Below are 22130 nucleotides of genomic sequence, written 5' to 3'. Positions count from 1 at the left end.
TGTAGATCAATATCACTCTTCGTGCTGTGATATATTTTGTATAAATATAATGTATCTTAGTTATGAAAATGATACCCATGAAAAATATATTAAAAATAGTATGAGAATGGCACGAAAAATGTAAATACAATGTACAGTCCCTAATTAGATTTTCCTTCATATATTTTGATGTGCTGCTTTACTACTTCAGGCCATGAGTATAAAGATGTGGCTGCACAATCGGCAACCTGACCAGTTTCAAGCTCGATGATGAACCAGGAAAGAATGTGAGAACTCTGAAAGGGATGTGCAAACTGCCAAGATCCTTTGTCACAGCACACAAGTCCCTGCTTGCCTTACACTGACCCAACTCTAATAAGGTGCCAACAGCTCAAGTACTGGTAAGAATGACTGATTGAATGCCCTGTGTCATCAGACAGCTAAGTGCCTCCCAAATTGTTTGGACAATCACCCAGGAATGAACCAAGGCATTCATATACCACACTGGCTGATTGAACATTATTAACACACTAGCACTTCTCTCACCTGCAATATTATCTTAGGTCACTAATTATCAGAAAAATGAAATTTAAGAAAAAATCATGCAGTTGTACAAACAAATTTTTCTGTGACTTAAGAAACCACCACCTGCCCCTATGGCCTATAGTGATAAACCTGAAAACCAGTCATTCACATTCAAACAAAAAAGATATGTAAAGTGGTACTTACAGATATGCATAACGCCAATTGCCTAGTTTCCCATTCATGTGTATCACTCGTTGACCTCATTTCATCTTGACATCCATGACAAGCTACATTCACAATGCTGAATGGAGCCTCATCGCTCAGCATAGTTGCATCTATGAACTTGGTATAAAAATTTATGGACAAGGTAAATGATATAGGGCAGAGAGGAAGGGAGCTTTGTTATTCCAACATATGAAGCTTTGCAACTGATGGAGCTTATCAAATATATCTTGCACCAGAATGTAAGACATGGCTATCTGAGGTGCATCCTTGCTTAACAATTTTCACCAACATAAAACTGTGCTTCTCCAATAGGTTTTAACTGCATTAGTTTTCACAAACAAGGTCAATGATCCAGGACAAAGGATAGAAAATAGAAAAACATACTTATGAGCAAAGTTTGACATATTAATCAGGTGAGGATACAAAGATGAAACTGTGTTTTTTGTGTTTGATTAATAAGCGCTGGAGTTGTTGCAAAGATATATTGTTGTAGTAGGCAGTGTAGTTATTGAGAGGGAATATCTTCAAAGCCATTTTGTATGAACTAGCCTGGGTGCCACTATTTATATTGTTCTACTATAGATAATATGGAAAGGCTAACAGAAAAGAACAATAGCTACCTGTATTTGATGAGATATGCAGTACCAAAACCCCAAAGTTTCATATGGTTCAATTTCAGGTACTTTGCAAATAAGTGGTTGCCTGAGGGCAATCTCAGCAAACACTTTGGCCAATGAACTGCAAAAGAAAGATTGGATAGCTAAGAACATATGTTTTGTGCACAGTAACCACAAATAGATGTTCAAATCAGAAAAAGGAAAACCTCAAATGTTTTCCTAATGATGAGGAGGAAACAGAGACATTAAGGCTTCAAATGATGAAACTAAAGCCAAACTTTTCAAGTCATCATCACTATAAAACTCACCACCATATTGCACAACAACATTTTCCTTGTTTATGACTTTGTGTGACTAGCTTAATGATCCTCATTTGTGATTTGAGTTGAGAACGACAACAACAATTAATATATAATTGCCGTGAAAGATAGAAGAAGTTTAAACAATTATGTTCCAAAAATAGAATGAAATAAAGCATCAGATCGATTCTTGAAGGACAATTAGAGAAGATTTAGTCAATGGCAATATTAATATGCAAAGAGGAAAAACTAACTTCATTGGCAGTTTAGAATCTTTGTTCATATCCCCATGTTCTTTCCAAAATTCCTTGTAATGTGGGGATTGTCTCTTCTGGCTGGGAGAAATAAAGAAGTGCCGATGATCTGATCTTTAATTTGCTGCACCCAAGCATCTGGTATAGCTGCCTCGCCATTCTGTTTGCCATTATCAGTTTCTATGGGCTCTTTCTATCAACCTTGCATAATGTTTGAGTGGGGTTTTGCACACATTATTTCTTGGAGGCAGATTTGCAAGGTAGGGGATAAGAAGCCCAACATCTTCCATACAGGGATTATTCAAGGTTACAAGCATCAATTAGATATTTAGAACTTCAAAGTAAGAGGTTTAATGATGGCATATTTATAAAATATTTAAATCGCAATAGACGACAATGAAAATGCTCTAAAATAGATATCAATCTTAAAAGTCTTAATCTCAATTTCAGGGAGATATAACATGTAAAAAGGAATTTAAAATTCTAACCATTAAAGAAGGGATGGGTGAGACATATCATCTGAGCAATCCAAAGAATAGTCCGAATAAAATTTTTTGGGTGACTAGTATGACTGACATTTTTTTTTTTTAAGAACGAGATAAATTCAAAACAAATCAAGCAAAAGATATCACAAAACAGTTCAACCTTGACACAACAAAAACAACCAACGTGGCTACTCTAGAACACACACAAACAGAAAACCACTGCAGAACACAAACAATAACACTTCTACACTAAAACAGAAACTGATATACCCCATCAGCCAAAAATTACTATTTTGCACACCTTGCGAACACAGCATTGCCTTGAAGCCATATATGATAAATGAAGGCAGCCCAAGCTAACTTGCAAGCAATAGTTCTGACTTTCAAGGAATGAATATTTCAGCATAAGACAGAATTCCAGTCATTCAACTGCTTGCCTGGACTCTAGATATCTCCTACAGAACACACAAATGAGATCAGAATTGTATACTCATTTACCTGCCATGTCAGGAGTGGGAAGTTTATCCATGACAGTTAGCCAAGAAATGAAGGCATTGCTTGAAAATAGCAGCCGAAAACCAAACCAAAGCCCTCCAATTAACAACTGAATGCTTTTCCCTAATCTTATTCCAAGTTGATCTACATTAGCAAACTTCAAAATCAATAGAAAAGCATCAATTTAATACTTCCTAAGCACGATGAGGAGCATAAAAGTAACACAACATTTATAGTACTAATTAATAAGGTGCCAACAACTCTAGTACCTGTAAGAATAATGGCTGATTGAATGCCCCGTGTCATCATGTAGCTAATAGCCTCCCAAATTGTTTGGAGAATCACCAATGGATGATGAACCAAAGCATTCATATACCACTGGCTGATTGAACATATTAACACACTAGCACTTCTCTCACCTGCAATATTATCTTAGGTCATTAATTATCAGAAAAAAGAAATTTAAGAAAACATGCACTTGTAAAAACAAAATTTTCTGTTACTATAGAAACCACCACCTGCCCCTATAGTGATAAACCTGAAAACCAGTCATTCACATTCAAACAAAAAAGATATGGAAAGTGGTACTTACAGATATGCAAAACGCCAATTGCCTAGTTTCCAATTCATGTGTCACTGGTTGACCTTATTTCTTCTTGACATCCATGACATGCTACATTCACAATGTTGAATAGTACCTCATCGCTCAGCATAGATGCAATCTATGAACTTAGTATAGAAATTTATTAACAAGGAAAATGATATAGGGCAGAGAGGAAGGGAGCTTTGTTATTCTAACGTATCAAGCTTTGCAGCCGATGGAGCTTACCAAATATATCTTGCACCAGAATGTAAGACATGGCTATTTGAGGTACATCCTTGCTCAACAATTTTCACCAGTATAAAACTGTGCTTCTCCAATAGTTTTAAACTGCATTAGTTTTTACAAACAAGATCAATGATTCTGGACAAAGGATAGAAAATAGAAAAACGTACTTAGGAACAAAGTTTGACATATTAATTAGGTGAGGATACAAAGATGAAACTCTAGTTTCTGCAAGATTTGTACGGAAAGCAAGGAGCATTTATTCTTTCAATGTGAATGCTCCTTCTCTAGAAGGATTTGGCAACAGTTTGATTAATAATCACTGGAGTTGTTGTAAAGAAATACTGTTGTAGTGGGGAGCAGTTGTATGAACTAGCCTGGGCTGCCACTATTTATATTGTTCTACTTTAGATAATATGAAAAGGCTAACAGAAAACAATCTCAGCACATAAGTGCCAAAACCCAAAGTTTTATATGGTTCAGTTTCAGGTACTTTGCAAATGAGTGGCTAACTCTGCACAAGCAAAATCTCAGCAAACACTATGGGCAATGAATTTCCAAAGAAAGATTGGATAGATGTTCAAGTCAGGAAAAGGCAAACCTTCAATGAATGCCTAATGATGAGGAGGAAACGGAGACATTAAGGCTTCAAATGATGAAACTAATACCCAATTTTTGAAGTCACTGTCGCTATAAAGTTCAACACGCACAACACCATTTTCCATGCTTATAACTGTTTGCAACTAGCTTAATGATCCTCATCTGTGGTCTGAGTCACTTCTTTGGCTGTTTAGGATCTTTGCTTATATCCCCAAGTTCTTGCCAAACTTCCTTTATATGTGGGGATTGTTTCTTTTGGCAGGGAGAAGTAAATAAGCCCTGATGAGCTGATCTTTGATTTGCCACACCCAAGCATCTGGTATAGCTGCCTCGCCATTCTGTTTGCCATTGTCAGTTTCTATGGGCTTTCTATCATCCTTGCATGAAGTTTGAGTGGAGTTTTGCACATGCATTTGTTGGAGGCTGATTGGCAAAGGAGTAGGGGATCAGAAGCCCAACGTCGTCCATACAAGGATTATTCAAGTTAACAAGCATCAATTAGAAGTAAGAAGTTTAAAGATGGCATAATATTGCAATAGACAAAAATGAAAATGTTCTCAAAAAGAAATCAATTTCCAGATTTTAATCACTATTTCAAGGACTTATAACATATAAAAAGGAATTTGAAATTCTAACCATTAAAGAAGTGATGGATGAGACATATCATCTGAGCAATCAAAAAAAATAGTTAAGGGGTGACTGGTAGGACAAACTTTTTTTTTTTAATTATTATTTTTACGAATGAGATAAATTAAAAACAAACCAAGCAAATATATCACAAAATAGTTCAACCTTGACACAACATAAACAGCAAACCACTACAAAACACACAAACAATCAACACATCTATCTACTCTAAAACAGAAACTGATATACCCATGCAGCCAAAATGGCTCTATTTTGCACTGAGTTTTGAAACCCCGTAAACTACACTAATGACGTCTAATGTCATATTTTACTAAACACAAGATCTTCTCTTTGCTATAAATGACTCCCTTGTGAACATTAGCATTGCCTTGACACCATATGTAATTAACGAAGGCAGCCCAAGCTAACTTGCAAACAATAGTTCTGAAACATTTACTTTCAAGGAATGAATACCTCAGCAAAACACAGAATTCCAATCATTCAGCTGCTTGCTGACTAAACAAAACCTTAACACCTATTGCTATAGCCTTTTATTAGAGAAACAGTCATAAAATATGCGATCTCTGGACTCTTGCTTTCTCCTATAGAACACACATACAAGGTCAGACTTATCCCCATTTACCAACCCTGTCAGGAGTGGTAAGTCTATCCATAAGAGTTAGCCAACAAATGAAGGCATGCTTGCAAATAGCAGTAGAAAATCAAACCAAAGCCCTCTAATTAACAACTGGATGTCTTTCCCTAATCTTATTCCAAGTTGATCTAAACTAACGAAACATCAAAATCAACAGAAATGCAGAAATTTATTACTTCCTAAGAACAACAAGGAGCATAAAAGTAACTCACTATAGATAGTACCAATTCATATCACAAAACAGAGCTACCAAAGACTTTCATGCATGGTATAAGAAAAAATAAGAATGCTTTTGTCAATTGAACAAACAAAACAGGAGTTACTGGAAAAATATATCATGTACCATATTTTGAGAGTCAATCTCTCATGAGCCTGGAAGATTCAGGCTCATGCTTATTTATTTCCACAGCTGAATCCATGACCAGCCAAATGGGTTGTTTTCTTTGAGATTGATCTTGATCTTCCTTCCTGATAAACGGTTTGTGTTAATCTTCTAGTCTTATGCTGTTTCTAATACCAGATTGAGATTATATTCAGATGAGTTAGATATGACCTGTAGTTAACAAATCAATTAAAGCATACAGAGTACCGGAGTTCCAATTGATGTGACATTGTCAATGATTTTACGAAATCGAGCCACAACAACTTTAATGGTAGTCCTCCAAATTTCCTACAGAAAAGAATGTTCTTTTAAACAAATTTCAAAATTTCAAATTATCATTGTGTAGAAACTTCTAAATAAAACATAACCCATTCTAATCAAAATTAGGGATCTCCAAAAATTCAAATTTGAACTCCACATGACCACAACATAGAAAACCAACTCTTTGAGGATCATTTGAGGATGCTTAAGGTTTGTTCAGATAGAAGTAAAAAAAACAAATAAAGATGGGGTTAAAATTAATCAAATAATATACAAGTACCTAGGTAGAATGGGGGAAAAAAGAAAGGAGAAAAGGAAACATAAACTGCTCCTAAATTATGGAGGCATCTCCCATCCACGCATAGATATCACTAAGTCAATGAAAAAGAGAAATGGAATAAAAATATAGCTTAAATAATTGCCCTTGTTTTTAGCCATGAATGATAAATCTTCATAGTTTTATCAGTAGTAAGGAAAATATATAGCTTTCTTTTCCTTGTAAGATTATTTTACTGTAATATTAAGCATAGCTTCACATCAACCCAACATTTTTTCAAGTCACCCTTTATTCTATTAAAATAGCTATGCAAAGAAATGAAGCTTACCACTGTAGTGGCCCATTAACTCACATGACTGATACCATTCTCAATGCCTTTTGAGTTAATATGGGCTGCATGAATATCTTGTTGAGCCTTCTTTACAACATAAAACCAAAGGACATGTCAATAACCTGAGCTAAGAAGATGATAATACACAATATGAGAGAGTCATAATATCAAGTCAAAGTTTTGCATCAGATGAGTATATATGACCATCAAATTTCAGAAGTCGAGTATGGCATGAGCAGTACTGGCATGTCCTCATCATTCGATGTTCCTGCAATTGCAACTCAAAGACCATGGCTCCTCATTTACTGCATTAAACATCAGCTTTGTAAAAAACTACATAATATGATTGTAAAAATTTCCCCATAAAAAAAACTTGGATTATTGACTCTTTCTTTGTTGCACTGAGGATGAGTGTCAAAGCAACGTAACTGTATTACCTAAAAAATCACAGAGGCCCCTTTCCAAGTTCCATCTCATCTTGTTAAGTAAACCTAAGAAAAAAAATCAAACAATAATGATTTTGAATGCCACATTTAGGAGTTGGTTGAAAAGGCAGATCTAGATCTACGAATGAAAATGGCAAACAAGTTGATCTAATTATACTTTGAAACATTTTTCCGATAATGTTCATATATGATATATTTGCATTGACAGTGTAATGTTTCATTGTCAAGATTAGAAGAGAGTGATGTTCATTCTTTCATATTCAAGAACACAAATAATGACATTCAATTGGTGGGATTATTTTACAGAAGACATTTGTAAAAATAGTTTTGTTTATTCATTCATGAGAAAACTCTGTTTCATGAACAACCAATCTGAGGAATTTGATCATCTCCAATCAAACGGCATCAAAAATGTAAGAGAAATAAAAAGAAGACTAGCACTCAATCCACTGGTATGTAATAATTTTCACTATTGAATTGATTACTGATATGGTTTAAGAATTCAATCTGTTTTAATGGGATTTAAGACCCAACTATACTCACATCATTTCCAGTTGCCACAACAATATCGAAGGTCTGGAGTATTGTCGTGATGGTGTGAAGATCATCATCCTTATGTTGAGCTCTTCCACCATTTAAATTAATTCACTGCCATGACATATTAATACTGATCAAATCAGGCCAGATAAATATTGCAATAAGATTTCATATAAAGAAAAAAGAAACAAACACAAACCCAGAGAGTGTGGCTAGCCAAATCTGGACAAAAGAGGATTGTGTTTCCTTCAGGTTCTGAAGAGAGCTCAAACCATTCCAAACATCAATAGAAGATACTTTATTTCCCTTTCCTATTGCAGCATCATCGTTAACAAAATCTCTACTTGTGGAATACATTCTGAACGTCACTTTTATGTAAGAACAACCTACGGACCCAAAATGAAGAAAATCCTCACAATATTGAACCATAACAGAATCAGAAAAATCAAATTTAGGCAAAACCCATAACAGTTTAAATTATATTTCAATATGAAAAACAGAAAGATTCATATTACCAATAATTTCATTTTATGCTAATTATAGACACACCAAAAAAAAAGGAAGATTACGAATGCATAGAAATAAGAACATGTATACCAGGTTTGCAAAATGAAGCAAAATTATATGCAAAAGTGTTTTTTTTTTTTTTGGTAGGAATTTTGGGCAGACAAATAGGATAGTCAATTGCACAATAAAAGAATGAATAAAATGAAGAGAAGAATAAGTTACCAATCAATGATGAATTTGGGGATGTGAGGAATCGTTTGAATCAACAAGGCTTGGAATGTCTGAACCAAGATGTAACTTTCAGACTCTGGGATGTGAGAAATCTTGGGTCAGTCCATGTCTGAAAGGAAATCTGAGAAATCTTGGGTCAGTTCAACTTTGCAAACCAATCATTTCCTTGGTTTGCAACGTTGCTCGAGAATTGGACTCCTTTCGATCTGCAATTCCTGTAATGATGGAATTTTGGGAAGGAAGATTGGCAGTGACTTTAGCTTACAGCAACCTGTAATTGACAAGAAATTAAGACTTGGCATTATAGTTTCTTCTCTAATTTCTCCCATCCATTCTTCCCAGTTGTCCAAATCCTCAAATTGGAGCGATTTCAGGTTTGAGAATATGATGTCGTTTTCTTTCTTGTTTTTAGATTCTTCAATTCCCAAAAATTCATCTCCCACCTTTTGAACATTATTTGCTGCCACTATCTCTAATGATTCGAGGGACTTCAGCTTCCCCAAAGGAGGCAAACACTTCAGTTTATAGCAGTTAACAAGAACAAGCTTTTTCAATGTGGTCAATGACATCATCTGATTGGGACTCATGGTGCTGCCCATGTAGAACCTAACTGTTAAATTTTTCAAGCTAGGAGGTAACTCTAAGGCATTCAAAACTAATACATCATTCTCCATTCTCTGTCTTTCTTCTTCCTCCCCACATTTACTTAGGTAGCCAAAATCTAGCTCCAAACCACGCAAATAAGTCTTCATCTTCAACTGTACATTCTCAGCCTCACCAACCTCTACCAGATTTCCCAACCCATGAATTCGAAGAGTCTCTCGAAGCTGATTCAAATTTTTTAATTCTTCAAGTTTACATCCTTCCTTATCATCCTTACCACCTATGTTGAAATCACTTAATGTTCTAAGACATGTCAATTTGCCAATCCCTTTTGGAAATGCAATAGATTCGTTAGAAAGAAGAAGAAGATATCTTAAGCTAAGTAGTTTATCCATCCCCTGTGGTAATTTCTTAAGTTTACTACACTCACTAACATCCAAACTTTGTAAATTACAAAAATGACATATCGCTTCTGGCAATTCTGTAATACAACAAGATAACTTGAGGTATCTTAAATGTATCAAATTTTCCAACTCCTTTGGAAGTTTCATTATGGATTCACCTTTCAAATGCAATGACCGTAGACAAGTGAAATTCTCAAATAACTTGGGTGGGACAGTTTGAGAAGAACAAACAGTCAAATTGAGGAGGCGTAGACTTTTCACATTAGCGAGATAATTAGGAACTGTTTTTTTAACTACTAACGACAGCTGGGAAGCCCTTTTAACATCTTTCTCATCCTTCTCATCACTGTTGATTGTGAAGCATACATCTTTTGTCATTGACTTTACAAATTCATGCACAATATCATGCATTTTGCAACGTACAATTCTACGATCTTTTTCATCCCTGTCAAAATCTTGAAAAAAAGAGTGCATGGCTAAATTTTCAAAGTAATGTTCTGCTTTGTCTTCCATTTCCGTATCAACTTCTGAGGGAATATATCCCTGTGCCATCCAATGGATGATTAACTCAAATCTATCAAAAAGATGATCTTTTGGAAAGACAACACAGTATAACAGACATTTTTTCTCTTCTAAGGACAATTCATAATAACTCAACAACAATGGTCCTAAAAGAGTTTCTTCAATTTTTTCTAATTTCCACAAATCACTCTGCAAAACTTTGACCCACTCTTCCTCCTCTCTCTTGCCACGCATGTGACTCCCTAGAATCTTTGCAGCAAGTGGCAAGCCATTGCACTTATGTGCTAGTTGTTTGCCTAGGTTTTCTAGATCCTTACATTGCTCTTGATCCTCATTAGAAAACGCCTTTTTACTTAACATCAACCAGCAATCCTCATCAGACAAGATCCCCAAATTGACAATGTGGGGCCTATCACCACCCATCATCTTCGCAACATTGTTATTACGTGTGGTTACTAAAATTCTACTGCCTTGGGCACCATATTTGAGTTTATTTCTGAATGGTTCCCAATCACTGGGATCATCAGTCCACACATCATCTAAGACAAGAAAGAACCTTTTTCCCTCAATCAAAGCACGAATTTCATTCGATAGAGTTTGAAATTCAGTAATATAATTAAGGGATGTATGTTTAGGGTCAATCTCCTGAATGATTGCCTTGGCAACCGTTATCTGATCAAAAGGATTGGAGACACAGACCCACATTCTTTTTTGAAAATGTTCTTTCACTTCAGGATCATTGTAGGCTAGTTGGGCTAGAGTTGATTTTCCTATACCCCCCATGCCCACTAATGAGATGACACGAGGAAATGTTTCTACTTGAGTACTACCCATGTCTAATAGGTTGCTCAGTAGATTTTTAATGTCCTCATCACGACCAGTAATATCGGACTCATCAACATCGTCTGATGTAGTTTTTTTTACATTATTTTTTATAGTTAATTGCCTTGTCAAGTCAATCCCATACTTCTCTCTGTTATTGAGAATATTATCTAATGTTTCATTCAGTGTTTTTATCTTGCGACCAACGTCATGACGAAGAGGAAGGTTAAAACAACATGAAGGAGAAGGGAAGGGGCATACCATCTTCTTCACGGCAGCAGTGTCACCATCTTTCTCAATCTTTGATTTGATCCTTGCAGTGTTCCAGGTGTCCAACACGTCATCCATCTCGTAGTATTTGTCTTTGAGCTGCTCTAACAAAACCTTCTCAGTACGATTCTTCACTGCATGTCTTTCCTCCGCATCGTCCAGCACCGCCTGGATGATTCCGAGCTTTTCTTGGAGCTTTTCAACTTCTTCATCAACGCCAACGAGCAACTGGATCTCTTGTAGAGCCTGTTGATAAGCGATTGAACCCAACTGCTTTACGAGATCAGCAAGTAGTGCATCAGCCATAGTTGGAGATGGAAGTTTGAGAGATAATGACAGAAGAAACTGAAGGAGGAGATAATGATGCAATCAATAAGAGTTGTTGTCCCTATTCTTCTATATCCTGCTTTTATATTGAACCACTCAATAATTTATAGAAGAAATTGATATAATAATAAAATATATGATCTTTTCATTTTATTGAAAGAGAATATATTATTTTGCAACTTCCAGAGTCATTGTTAATTTAGACATTACATTTTTTTGCCGAATAATTTAGACTTTACATTTGGCTAGTAGTTAACTTGGTTATGTTATTTTCACTGTAGTTGGTCAAATTGGTCATGTATTTTCAAATTGTTTTAGTCTTTACATTTGCCTAGTCGCTAACTTGGTTATGTTATTTTCGACTGCGGTTAGTCATATTGGCAGTGTATTTTCAAATTGTTTTAGTTGCTAAGTTGATATTTGTATACACGAAAGTTGGAGTTAGTAAATTTAATTTGAGTTTTTTGTTTGGTTACCAAAAAAGTGCAAAAAAAAATTGTGATTTGATAGTAGGGACTAAATTAATTGCAAGATGAAAATAAGATGGATCAATTTGACTACTACTAAAATATAGGGAACAAAGTGACCCTAAAATATGGGAACCAAAATCATATTTAAGCCTTTGTTGAAAACAATTGTGGTATCATGCTTTTAGGGAAATTTATTGGGTAATCAAGGAGTATACTCCCTCTCTCTCACATTGGGTTGGGCAACATGGTGGGTGAGACCCACCTCTATGTGAGAGAGAGAATGAGTATGCTCTCGGAATACCCAATAACAGTCTTGCTTCTAGGCTACAAATGCATTTATACAAAGACGAAAATACACTTTTTGTCCATACATTTTCAATCAATTCTTGTTTTGGTTCCTATATTTGGGTCAATTCTCGTTTTGGTCCCTATTTTTTTTAAAACACTTATTTTAGTTCTTAGAAATCAAAATCGTTACTTTTTTGGTTCATGTAGTCATCTTAGTAACGAAAATTGTTTACATGGTAAACCAAGTGCACTATTGGCATGTTAGATGTTAATGTAGATAATAAAATAATATTGGATTATTTTGATAAAAATATTTTTAAAAATTTTAATTTTTTTTAGAGTTTCAACCTATATTGTCCACTCTTGATGATAGCTCATTATCATCAAACTAAGACATCAATCAGTTTTTGGTGTTAGCGGAAATTGAACCCTAAATCTCTTATACAATCATCAGAGATTTTACCAATTGAACTAACTAGAACCCACATTAAAATTTATTTTTTTTCAAGTGAATTGATTAAAATTATTTTTATCCTTTAATGGCTATATCAGTTTCTTTGTTATTATTGAAATTCAAATCTGATAATAATTTCAAATACATCAATTTTTTATTTCGTAATGATTCTGGGTTTCTGACTAAATGAATTGTAGTGGCTTAATGTAATGGGAAAATTATTATGTACTATAAGAGTACCATAAATGCATACTCTGGAAGTATCTAATAATTTTCCTAATGTATATAGCAATATTTCCTTGTCAAATACATTTCCTTATAAACCGTTTCTGTTTTAAACGTTCTAGCGATTTTAATATGGAAATTATTGGTATATACTATAAATGTTTGTTATTTGATTTAAGGAGATGTGAGAAGTCAAAAGTTTGTTTGCTACATGTTAATGGTTATGGAAAACGTATTGAATTCCTTTGTATTCACTATTGCTACCTGTAAAGCTATGTTAATGAGAATGCTCCTCTTAACTACTATTATATATATATATATATATATATAGAGATGGGTTCAAGTTACACCTGGTGTAACTTCACAAAAATTACACATTTTTAAGACCATAGATTTTTTTTAGATCAAATGGTTAGAAAACACTCTTGCTATGTCATAATTATTCCCTATAAATTAGTGGTTGACATTAACTCTTCCTATTAAATGTAGGGAAAAAAAAAAAAAAAAAAAAAAACAGCATTGAACTCTCAGATCTCCACCGTCATTGTTTTCTCCTTTCTCTGTCCACGTCTTTTTGGTTCCATGCACTTTAAGCCTCAACCATTGATTTCTAACACCATTGTTTCAAGGTACTGGAATTAGTGCTATAACAACATTTTTTTAAGAATCACTTATGGCCAAAGTCACAATTATTTTAGAGAACAATTGTTGTGGCTAAGTATTTCTAAAATATTCATGACCAATTTCATTTGAGATCTGCCAAAATAATAGGTCTAAGGGTGAAAATAATTGGAAAAACACTCATGGCTGAGGTATTATGAAGGCTTCATAGTATGTTTATTTTGTTGAAACTTTTTTGTGAGAATATATGAAGGCTTCCTAGATGTTAGATGGTTATATGAGGTATTGTATTTTTTTTTTTATATTCAGGTAAGCATATATGATATTGTAGTTGTTGTTCAGCTTCATCCTTCAGGTATATTGAACATATCGTGCAAATTTGTTCACAGAGTTGCTGTTGCTACTCGTTTCCAGCGTGCTTTTATGTAACTTCTTTGTGACGCTCAGTTTGAAGAATTATCAGCTAGGGATTTGATGTTGACATCTGCACTTAACACAGATTATCTCCTTACTTTGCCAGTATATGTTGATTGGAAGAGAGCATCTGAGTCCAATGCAATAATATTCAGGTGTTAAGTGCACAAAGTAGAAACGTAGGAGCAGTTGCAAAGAAAATGAAAAGAAAGACTTTAATAAGGAGAGAGAAAAAGAGACATAAGTAATATTTAATGAGGAGAGAGATAATGAGGAGATTATTAATTAGGTAAGTATTTAATGTTGTAATGGATAATGGTGTTTTGTTTTTATCCGTTGGATCTCTCATAAATCTACGGTTTAAAAAATGTGTAACTCTTGTGGAGTTACACCCGGTGTAACTTGAACCCATCTCATATATATATATTAGTGGTTGTCAGCCGAAGAGCAAGATAGAGATATAATATATATTAGTGTTGTGTATGTATACAAGAGTTAAGCCCTTTTGGATATACATTATACATCACTGTCAGTTTTTTTAAAACTTTATCTTCTCTCCCTTTGTATGTGTGTTAAAATACTTAGTATTCTTAAAAAATAAAAAAATAAAAAAGATTTCTCACTTTGTTAAAAAAAAATAAAAAATAAAAACTTATCTAAGAGTTTGTCGTCAAATGTATATTACATATATGTAATATTCTGAAGTAATATATATAAAAATATACAACTATATTTTCTACACATTATTTTTCTAGATAATAAGGAAGTATTATTGAGAGCTTCCTATCTTACAAGTGATGTAGGCTTGAAGGATAATTAGCGCAAGTGATTGGATTGTTGTATCTCGAGGACAGCACGCCCAATGTTTAGTCTATTGCACTGGAAACCCCATAAATGCGTGTATCTAGGGGTGTTCCTCAAAACCGCACAAACCGCAAAACTACACCAAAACTGCTCACAAAATAGCATTACCACATTGCACTGCAGGTAACAATGCACTGCACCGCATGTTGTAGTACAGTTTGCGGTTTTATAATAAGAAAACCATACAAACCGCACCACACAACATCCTCTCTATATATTAATATATTAATTTTTTTAATATTAAATATATTATTAATAGTTTAATAACCCTATTTTTTTTAAGTTTAATACTTTTAGCCAGTGTTGATTAGGAAAGTCAACTCAAAATTCCAAAAAAAAAAAAAATTAACTCAATAGTTTAAAACTTGGCCCAAAACAAAGGGAAAAATCATTTTTGGGTGGGCAAGAAATGCCCAAATTTTGAAAAATATACTGGTTTCAAACTGTTCAAACCGTATCTTATACAGCCGCAAAAATAAGGTGCAGTGCGATTATGGTTTTTGTTAAACCGCATCGCAAATTGCAGTGTTAAAAATGGCCCAAAACCACACCGCACCTCAAACACCCCTACGTGTATTGTTTCAAGACAGTGACATGGTCTACTCCTCAATCCCGCCATCTAAAAAATATATGAATGAATGGTAATTTGCTTCTAATGTTATGAGTTCAATTTTGAAGCATCATCAAGGTAATATATCTCTTTTGTTCTCTAATTTCATAATAAATTCTAATTTATATGATATGTGATTATTTAAACGATAATTTTTATATTACCTATTTATCAATTATTGTTCATAAGAACAACAAATAATAATAAATATATTTATTTGGCATTTAAAAAATGACAGCATTTTATTATGGTTCATCTTGGAAGAAAAAAAAATACATCGTATTATGATTCTTTTAAATAAAAAGAAATCATATTGTCACCAAAATTCATCACCTATGATAAGAAAGCAACTATAGATTTTATAATGGATTGGCATGACCAAAATCAATAAGTACGAAACTGTCAAAGAGGAAATAACTAATAAGGTGATTCATTAATGAAAGGAGAAAAAATGTCTATTTAGATTATAGAGGAGCACCAAACAATTGAGTGAAAAAAGTAGAGTCAAAAAACAAAAGCACTCTTATCTAAAAAAAAAAAAAAACACAATTCTGATATTGATCCTGTCAATTGGTGAAAAACTTACAAGATTCTCAATACAACAAAATGTGGCCCCTAGTCTACTCCTCGGGCAAACGTGAAGTATGTGATTCATTCACCATAAAAACAAAGGAATGTGAACTCCTCCAGCAAATGACAGCTCAACCTCCTCAGTCACCAGATATCGAGGTGGTATTAATTATTAACCGCCTCACATGGGATGGGTCTCACTTGTGGGGTTTATTTGATGTGAAAGTAGAGAGCGGGTGTCCTGTGGCCGGTTCCACTGAACACAAGCAAGATCCGTGAAAGCAAAGGAATATATGTAAAACGGCGAATATATGTATTAGGTACATTATATATTTTCTCCTAGTTTACTGTTGACCAAGCAAGCCACTTACTTAACACAAATCCAAACCAAAGCTTCAAACCCAACAATTATATATTGAAAACCCAGCATTGAATCAAACCCAGCAGGCTTTAAAATCAGGTCATGGCATTGAATACGTATCAATTGACAGGCTCAACTATTATCCACTACAAAGAAATTGAAGGAAAATTATGTGGGGATAACAAACAGCTTGATTGAGAATTTGTTGCACTAATGCTTTGTTTGCTACGAAGTAAAATATTTTCAAGCATGACATGTAGAAAAATTTACATATAAACATCTTCAAAAAAATATTTTCATCTGTTTGGTATGACAAGTAAAATTTTTCCCCAAAATCGACGACTTAGCCATCATAGTTGTTGGTGCTGGAGGTTTGATGATCAGATCATTGAAATTGACAGTCATAACAGTGGCTCTAGCAATTGGACTACCAACGACAGCCACCAAAGTGATGTCGCCAATGATCAGACTGCCACAATTGGTGGCCTGAATGGCGTCTCCAGCCTCCAAACCTCCAACACTAGTGCCCAAAACAACAGTTTCAATTATCGAGCTTCCAACACTGCTTGTTGGAATAGTGTCTCTGGTAACCGGACTGGTGACCTAGCCACTAGAAGGGGTGAGGGAAGCTATTGACTACTATTTGTTTTTGTAAAATATTTTACCACAATTTTAATACATATCAAAAGAATAGGAAAATTATGCAGGGATAATAAATAGCTTGATCGAAAAAATTTTGCATCAATGCATCGTTTGTTATGAAGTAAAATATTTTCAAGCATAACAGGTAAATAATTTTACATGTAAAACACTTTCAATAAAATATTTTCATTTGTTTTATATGACAAGTAAAATTTTTCACCAAAATTGATGACTCAACCATCATATTTGACTAAAAACTAAAAAAGCATGACATGGGGAAAATCATTTAAGTGTATGATAAAATGGATAAATTTAACTAATCTATGCATACAGCTGGACATATTATCTCTTTCTCCAGTTGCACCCATTTTTCCCCCTTCAATCATGAAGTCACCATGAAAAGACTCATAATATCATATTATACCGCTAGACATATTATCATGTTGCTGGAATGTTATGTCCATTGATGTTATACGACTGGAGCCACGAACCATATAAAAATAAGTCATTATGTCTTCATCTCTAAACTTACTATTGGGCTTCGTGGAGTCTAGTTGTGTTTGATCTGAATGATGACCCGACCGAAATAATGTTGCATGGTTTTTAATGGGAGATTTTCTGAGATTTAGTCCATGGAGCGAAGGCTTGTAATCCATTGTGAATCCTGTGTGCAGGATATAAAAACTGTTGTTTTGGAGATTAGTGTTTTTTGATATAGTTTTTGAGAGAGAGAAAAATTGTACTACCATACTCTGTATTTTTCCCTATTAATAGTGAAATCTCTGCAACTCCGTATACGTAGGCAAATTGCCAAACTATGTAAATATTGTCTTGTGCGTGTGATTATTTTCTTTGGCGTGTTTTTCTCTATTTTTGTATCTCACGGGTTTGGAAATTTCGTGCTAAATTCCCTAAACTTACATCATTAAGTATATTTTCCTTCATTATAACTATACCATTGGACTCATGTTATTATACTGCTAGAATGTTATCAGCTCATTGATGCTATATGACTGGAGCCACAAGCCATATAAAGTGATGCTATAGCTAGAACCACGAATCATATCAAGATAAGTTATTATGTCTCAATCTATAAACTTATATTATTGAGTACATATTGTTTCATTCCCACTATACCGCCAGATGAAAATTACTCCAACAATATCTTACTATTTAATAAACTTGGATTCAGTAATATTTCACTAAAGAACATATTTAATAAATTGAATCCATCCCACTGCTAGACCTATATTACCTGGACATAAATCACCGTTGGACATGTATATTATTTGGACATGAACCATTATTGGATATGTATCAGTTGGACAAACACCACTGCTGGATATGTATTATTTGGAAATAAACCATTGCTGGACATACATTATTTGGATATAAACCATTACTGGACATATCTTATTATGTTGAACGTGAGCCATAAACCATAGCTGGATATAGACTATTTTGGACTCATCCCATTACTGGACATATGACACTTAGTGTGCATTTGGCTACCGATTAAAATTATAGATTATTTTACTATTCAGGTTATTTTTACTACTATTGATACGCATAGTTACTGTAGTTGTATATATCAATAAAATATTCTTTTTTTCTCTCTCACTTTTTACTGTAGCTATGCACATTTTCTCTCTGACCTTTTAAATATTAATAAAATAATAATAAAAATATTATTTAAACAAAGTAGAGTGTATAATAGATATTTTGATGTGGGTATTTTGTAAAAATGATCTTGTAAAATAGAAAAAGTAAATTTTTAGTGTAAAATAGACGAAAAAATTTGGCCCGATTGATGCGGTTGCTCTAGGAAACATTTACATAGAATATTGAGAATTAACATATTCTTTTAGTTACTTTTTAATAATTCTCTTTAACATATACTCTTTTTTTTTTTTAAGTAAAACGCACGACAGATCCTTGCCATTGTCAGTGGTACTGGTAATAATAATGTCCATGGAGTGGGCCTTAAAATAATTGATCGAAGGTCATTATGTAGAGGAATATTTGTTGTGCCTGGCTGTTTCCAAATTCCAACCTAACCAATTCCACGTTGGCTTTAATTGATTGAAAGTTCTAGGCATAAATGCTCTTTTCGTCCCTACATTTTGGGGTCATTTCTATTCTGGTCCCTACATTTCTATTTTACCACTTTTTGTCCTTAATCCAATTAATGCTTGTTATTTTAGTCCTTTCCGTCACTCAACTAACAGAAAAAGCTAACGTGGTAAATAGAGTGCACTATTGACACAGTAAATGCTGACGTGACGAATAAAATAATAATAAAAAAATTATTTATTATTTAATAAATGCCAAGTCAGCATAAAATAATAAAATAACAATAATAAATGCCACCTCATATCAATTTTAAATTTTAATTGATCAATATTTAAAAAAAAAAACAGAATTAAAAATAAAAAACACATGAATTTAGATTTAACATCTTCTTCATCAAGAACACAGAAGAGCACAACCCGAAAAAAATCATACAAACCCAGAATATCAAACACAAAGAACACAAGAAAATCAAACTCAGAAAAATCATAAATGAATATTGTACAAAACAAAATCAATCCACATATATACATATACCAAATTAATAAACAAATAAATAAATAAAACTTGAATTCAGATCTGGTAATTCGTTGGTTACTCCATCTTCATCTCTCTCTCTCAAACACAGAAAAGAAACAAAACAAATCTAAAGTTGGGCTTTGAATCTAACAGCAACCCATGAATACAACAATTACAACCAAATCTGAACAAGGTGGAAACCCAAATCAGCAAAATCATAACCCACAATTACATAGACAAAATTTCAGAACCCAAACCCAAAATTTTTTTCTTGCTTGGAAAAGTCTCCGAATTCTTCGATTCTTTCATGAACTCCAAAATCTCATCCTCCAAAGCCAAATCCCCCACTTCATACACCTCCTCACGAACCCAGCCAGCTTGTGAAACCCCAAAAAACCACCAACACAGCTCTCCTTCGCCGCCACTTAACTCGAAGACACGAGCTGTGTCTGTACCTATATCGTTTTCCTTCTCTTCCTTCTTCTTCTTGAATCGGTAACAAAGACAACGGAAGGAAGGGAAAGAGACTGGGGCCGAGAGTTTGGCGAGACTAGGAGGCAAGAGCATGGTTTAGGCATTTCGTCGAACACCTTGAGGGTGCTCTAAATCTAAAAGCAAACGATAGAATTTAAAGGGAAGCAAGTAAAAGGTTAAGGCAGAGAAAGCTAAGGGTGCATCGGGTAGACTGATCTATTGGCTATTCTGGTGTGGGTGAGACCCTATACCCTTTTGTTTCATTAATTGAATTTTGTTAATTGGATGATTGTTTGGTAGACCCACTTTTTTTGAAATTATTATTTTGATTTACATGCTGAATTTATGGCTGTAGAAAAATTATGAGCTAAGATTGTGGTCCTTTGCTTTTTTTTTTTTGTTTTGTGAATGCTTTTATCTGGGTTTGTATGATTTTTTCTGAGTTGTGCTCTTCTGTGTTCTTGATGAAGAGGATGTTAGATCTAAATTCATTTGTTTTTTATTTTTAATTCTGTTTTTTTTTTTTAAATTGATCAATTAAAATTTAAAATTCTAAACTGACATGGATACGAGGTGGCATTTATTATTATTTTATGCTGACTTGGCATTTATCAAATAATAAATAATTTTTTATTATTATTTTATTCGCCACGTCAGCATTTACTGTGTTAACAGTGCACTCCGTTTGCCATATCAGCTTTTTCTGTTAGTTGAGTGACTAAAAGGACTAAAATAACAAGCGATAATTGGATTAAGGACTAAAAGTGGTAAAATAGAAATTTAGGGACCAAAATAGAAATGACCCCAAAATGTAGGGACGAAAAAAGCATTTACGCCAAAGTTCTATGCCATTTTTTTTTTTTAATTTTCTTTTTTGTTCTTCGCCACTCACCTAACTTTTAAATAAATTCCCTAAAAAAATTAAAAAAAAAGACAAGTGGTGGGATCAAATTTGAAAAGTATGTGACAGAAGTCCACAATTGACAAAAGCTGAAAACATTTCACCAAGGTAAATTTGACAAACATGATTCTGCCGACAGAAGAAGATAAAAACAATAGTAAACATGTGATTCACCAAAAAAGTAAATGTGACCCAATGAATTTCCTATTCGCAATCCTTTCTATTCTTCCAATTCGTAATCCCTTTCAAATTCTAAAATTTGTAAATCTTTCCTTATCAGTAATAGTAAATTCGCTAACTTGGTTATGTTATTTTCGACTGCGGTTAGTCATATTGGCAGTGTATTTTCAAATTGTTTTAGTTGCTAAGTTGATATTTGTATACATGAAAGTTGGAGTTAGTAAATTTAATTTGAGTTTTTTGTTTGGTTACCAAAAAAGTGCAAAAAAAAATTGTGATTTGATAGTAGGGACTAAATTAATTGCACGATGAAAATAAGATGGATCAATTTGACTACTACTAAAATATAGGGAACAAAGTGACCCTAAAATATGGGAACCAAAATCATATTTAAGCGTTTGTTGAAAACAATTGTGGTATCATGCTTTTAGGGAAATTTATTGGGTAATCAAGGAGTATACTCCCTCTCTCTCACATTGGGTTGGGCAACATGGTGGGTGAGACCCACCTCTATGTGAGAGAGAGAATGAGTATACTCTCGGAGTACCCAATAACAGTCTTGCTTCTAGGCTACAAATGCATTTATACAAAGACGAAAATACACTTTTTGTCCATACATTTTCAATCAATTCTTGTTTTGGTTCCTATATTTGGGTCAATTCTTGTTTTGGTCCCTATTTTTTTTAAAACACTTATTTTAGTTCTTAGAAATCAAAATCGTTACTTTTTTGGTTCATGTTGTCATCTTAGTAACGAAAATTGTTTACATGGTAGACCAAGTGCACTATTGGCATGTTAGATGTTAATGTAGATAATAAAATAATATTGGATTATTTTGATAAAAATATTTAAAAAATATTTAATTTTTTTTTAGAGTTTCAACCTATAGTGTCCACTCTTAATGATAGCTCATTATCATCAAACCAAGACATCAATCAGTTTTTGGTGTTGGCGGAAATT

At 33.8% G+C, this 22130-nt stretch overlaps 1 protein-coding gene across 2 annotated transcripts; it reads right to left on the bottom strand.

Moving 5' to 3' along the window:
• On the bottom strand, window positions 1-11583 carry LOC126727636 (putative disease resistance protein RGA3). 2 transcript variants are annotated; one of them, XM_050433505.1, is made up of 16 exons: window positions 8551-11583; window positions 8021-8207; window positions 7828-7932; window positions 7276-7329; window positions 7043-7143; window positions 6836-6925; window positions 5931-6257; window positions 4307-4728; window positions 3709-3810; window positions 3472-3552; window positions 3149-3298; window positions 2686-2839; window positions 1900-2182; window positions 1350-1467; window positions 709-1048; window positions 1-525 (listed from the first exon to the last, which is right to left on the bottom strand). In XM_050433505.1, exon 1 carries the CDS (start codon window positions 11484-11486, stop codon window positions 8718-8720), a length of 2769 nt encoding a protein of 922 aa, XP_050289462.1. In that variant the 5' UTR covers window positions 11487-11583; the 3' UTR covers window positions 1-525; window positions 709-1048; window positions 1350-1467; window positions 1900-2182; window positions 2686-2839; window positions 3149-3298; window positions 3472-3552; window positions 3709-3810; window positions 4307-4728; window positions 5931-6257; window positions 6836-6925; window positions 7043-7143; window positions 7276-7329; window positions 7828-7932; window positions 8021-8207; window positions 8551-8717. The 2 variants fall into 2 exon arrangements, with proteins under 2 accessions (XP_050289462.1, XP_050289463.1); XM_050433506.1 differs by having other exon boundaries at window positions 6836-6922.
• Window positions 11584-22130: the final 10547 nt, after the last annotated feature.

Source organism: Quercus robur, chromosome 5, assembly GCF_932294415.1.
Source record: "Quercus robur chromosome 5, dhQueRobu3.1, whole genome shotgun sequence".
Classification (NCBI taxonomy): domain Eukaryota; kingdom Viridiplantae; phylum Streptophyta; class Magnoliopsida; order Fagales; family Fagaceae; genus Quercus; species Quercus robur.
Note: the sequence above shows the minus strand (reverse complement) of the source record. Positions and strands in the feature narration are given on the sequence as shown.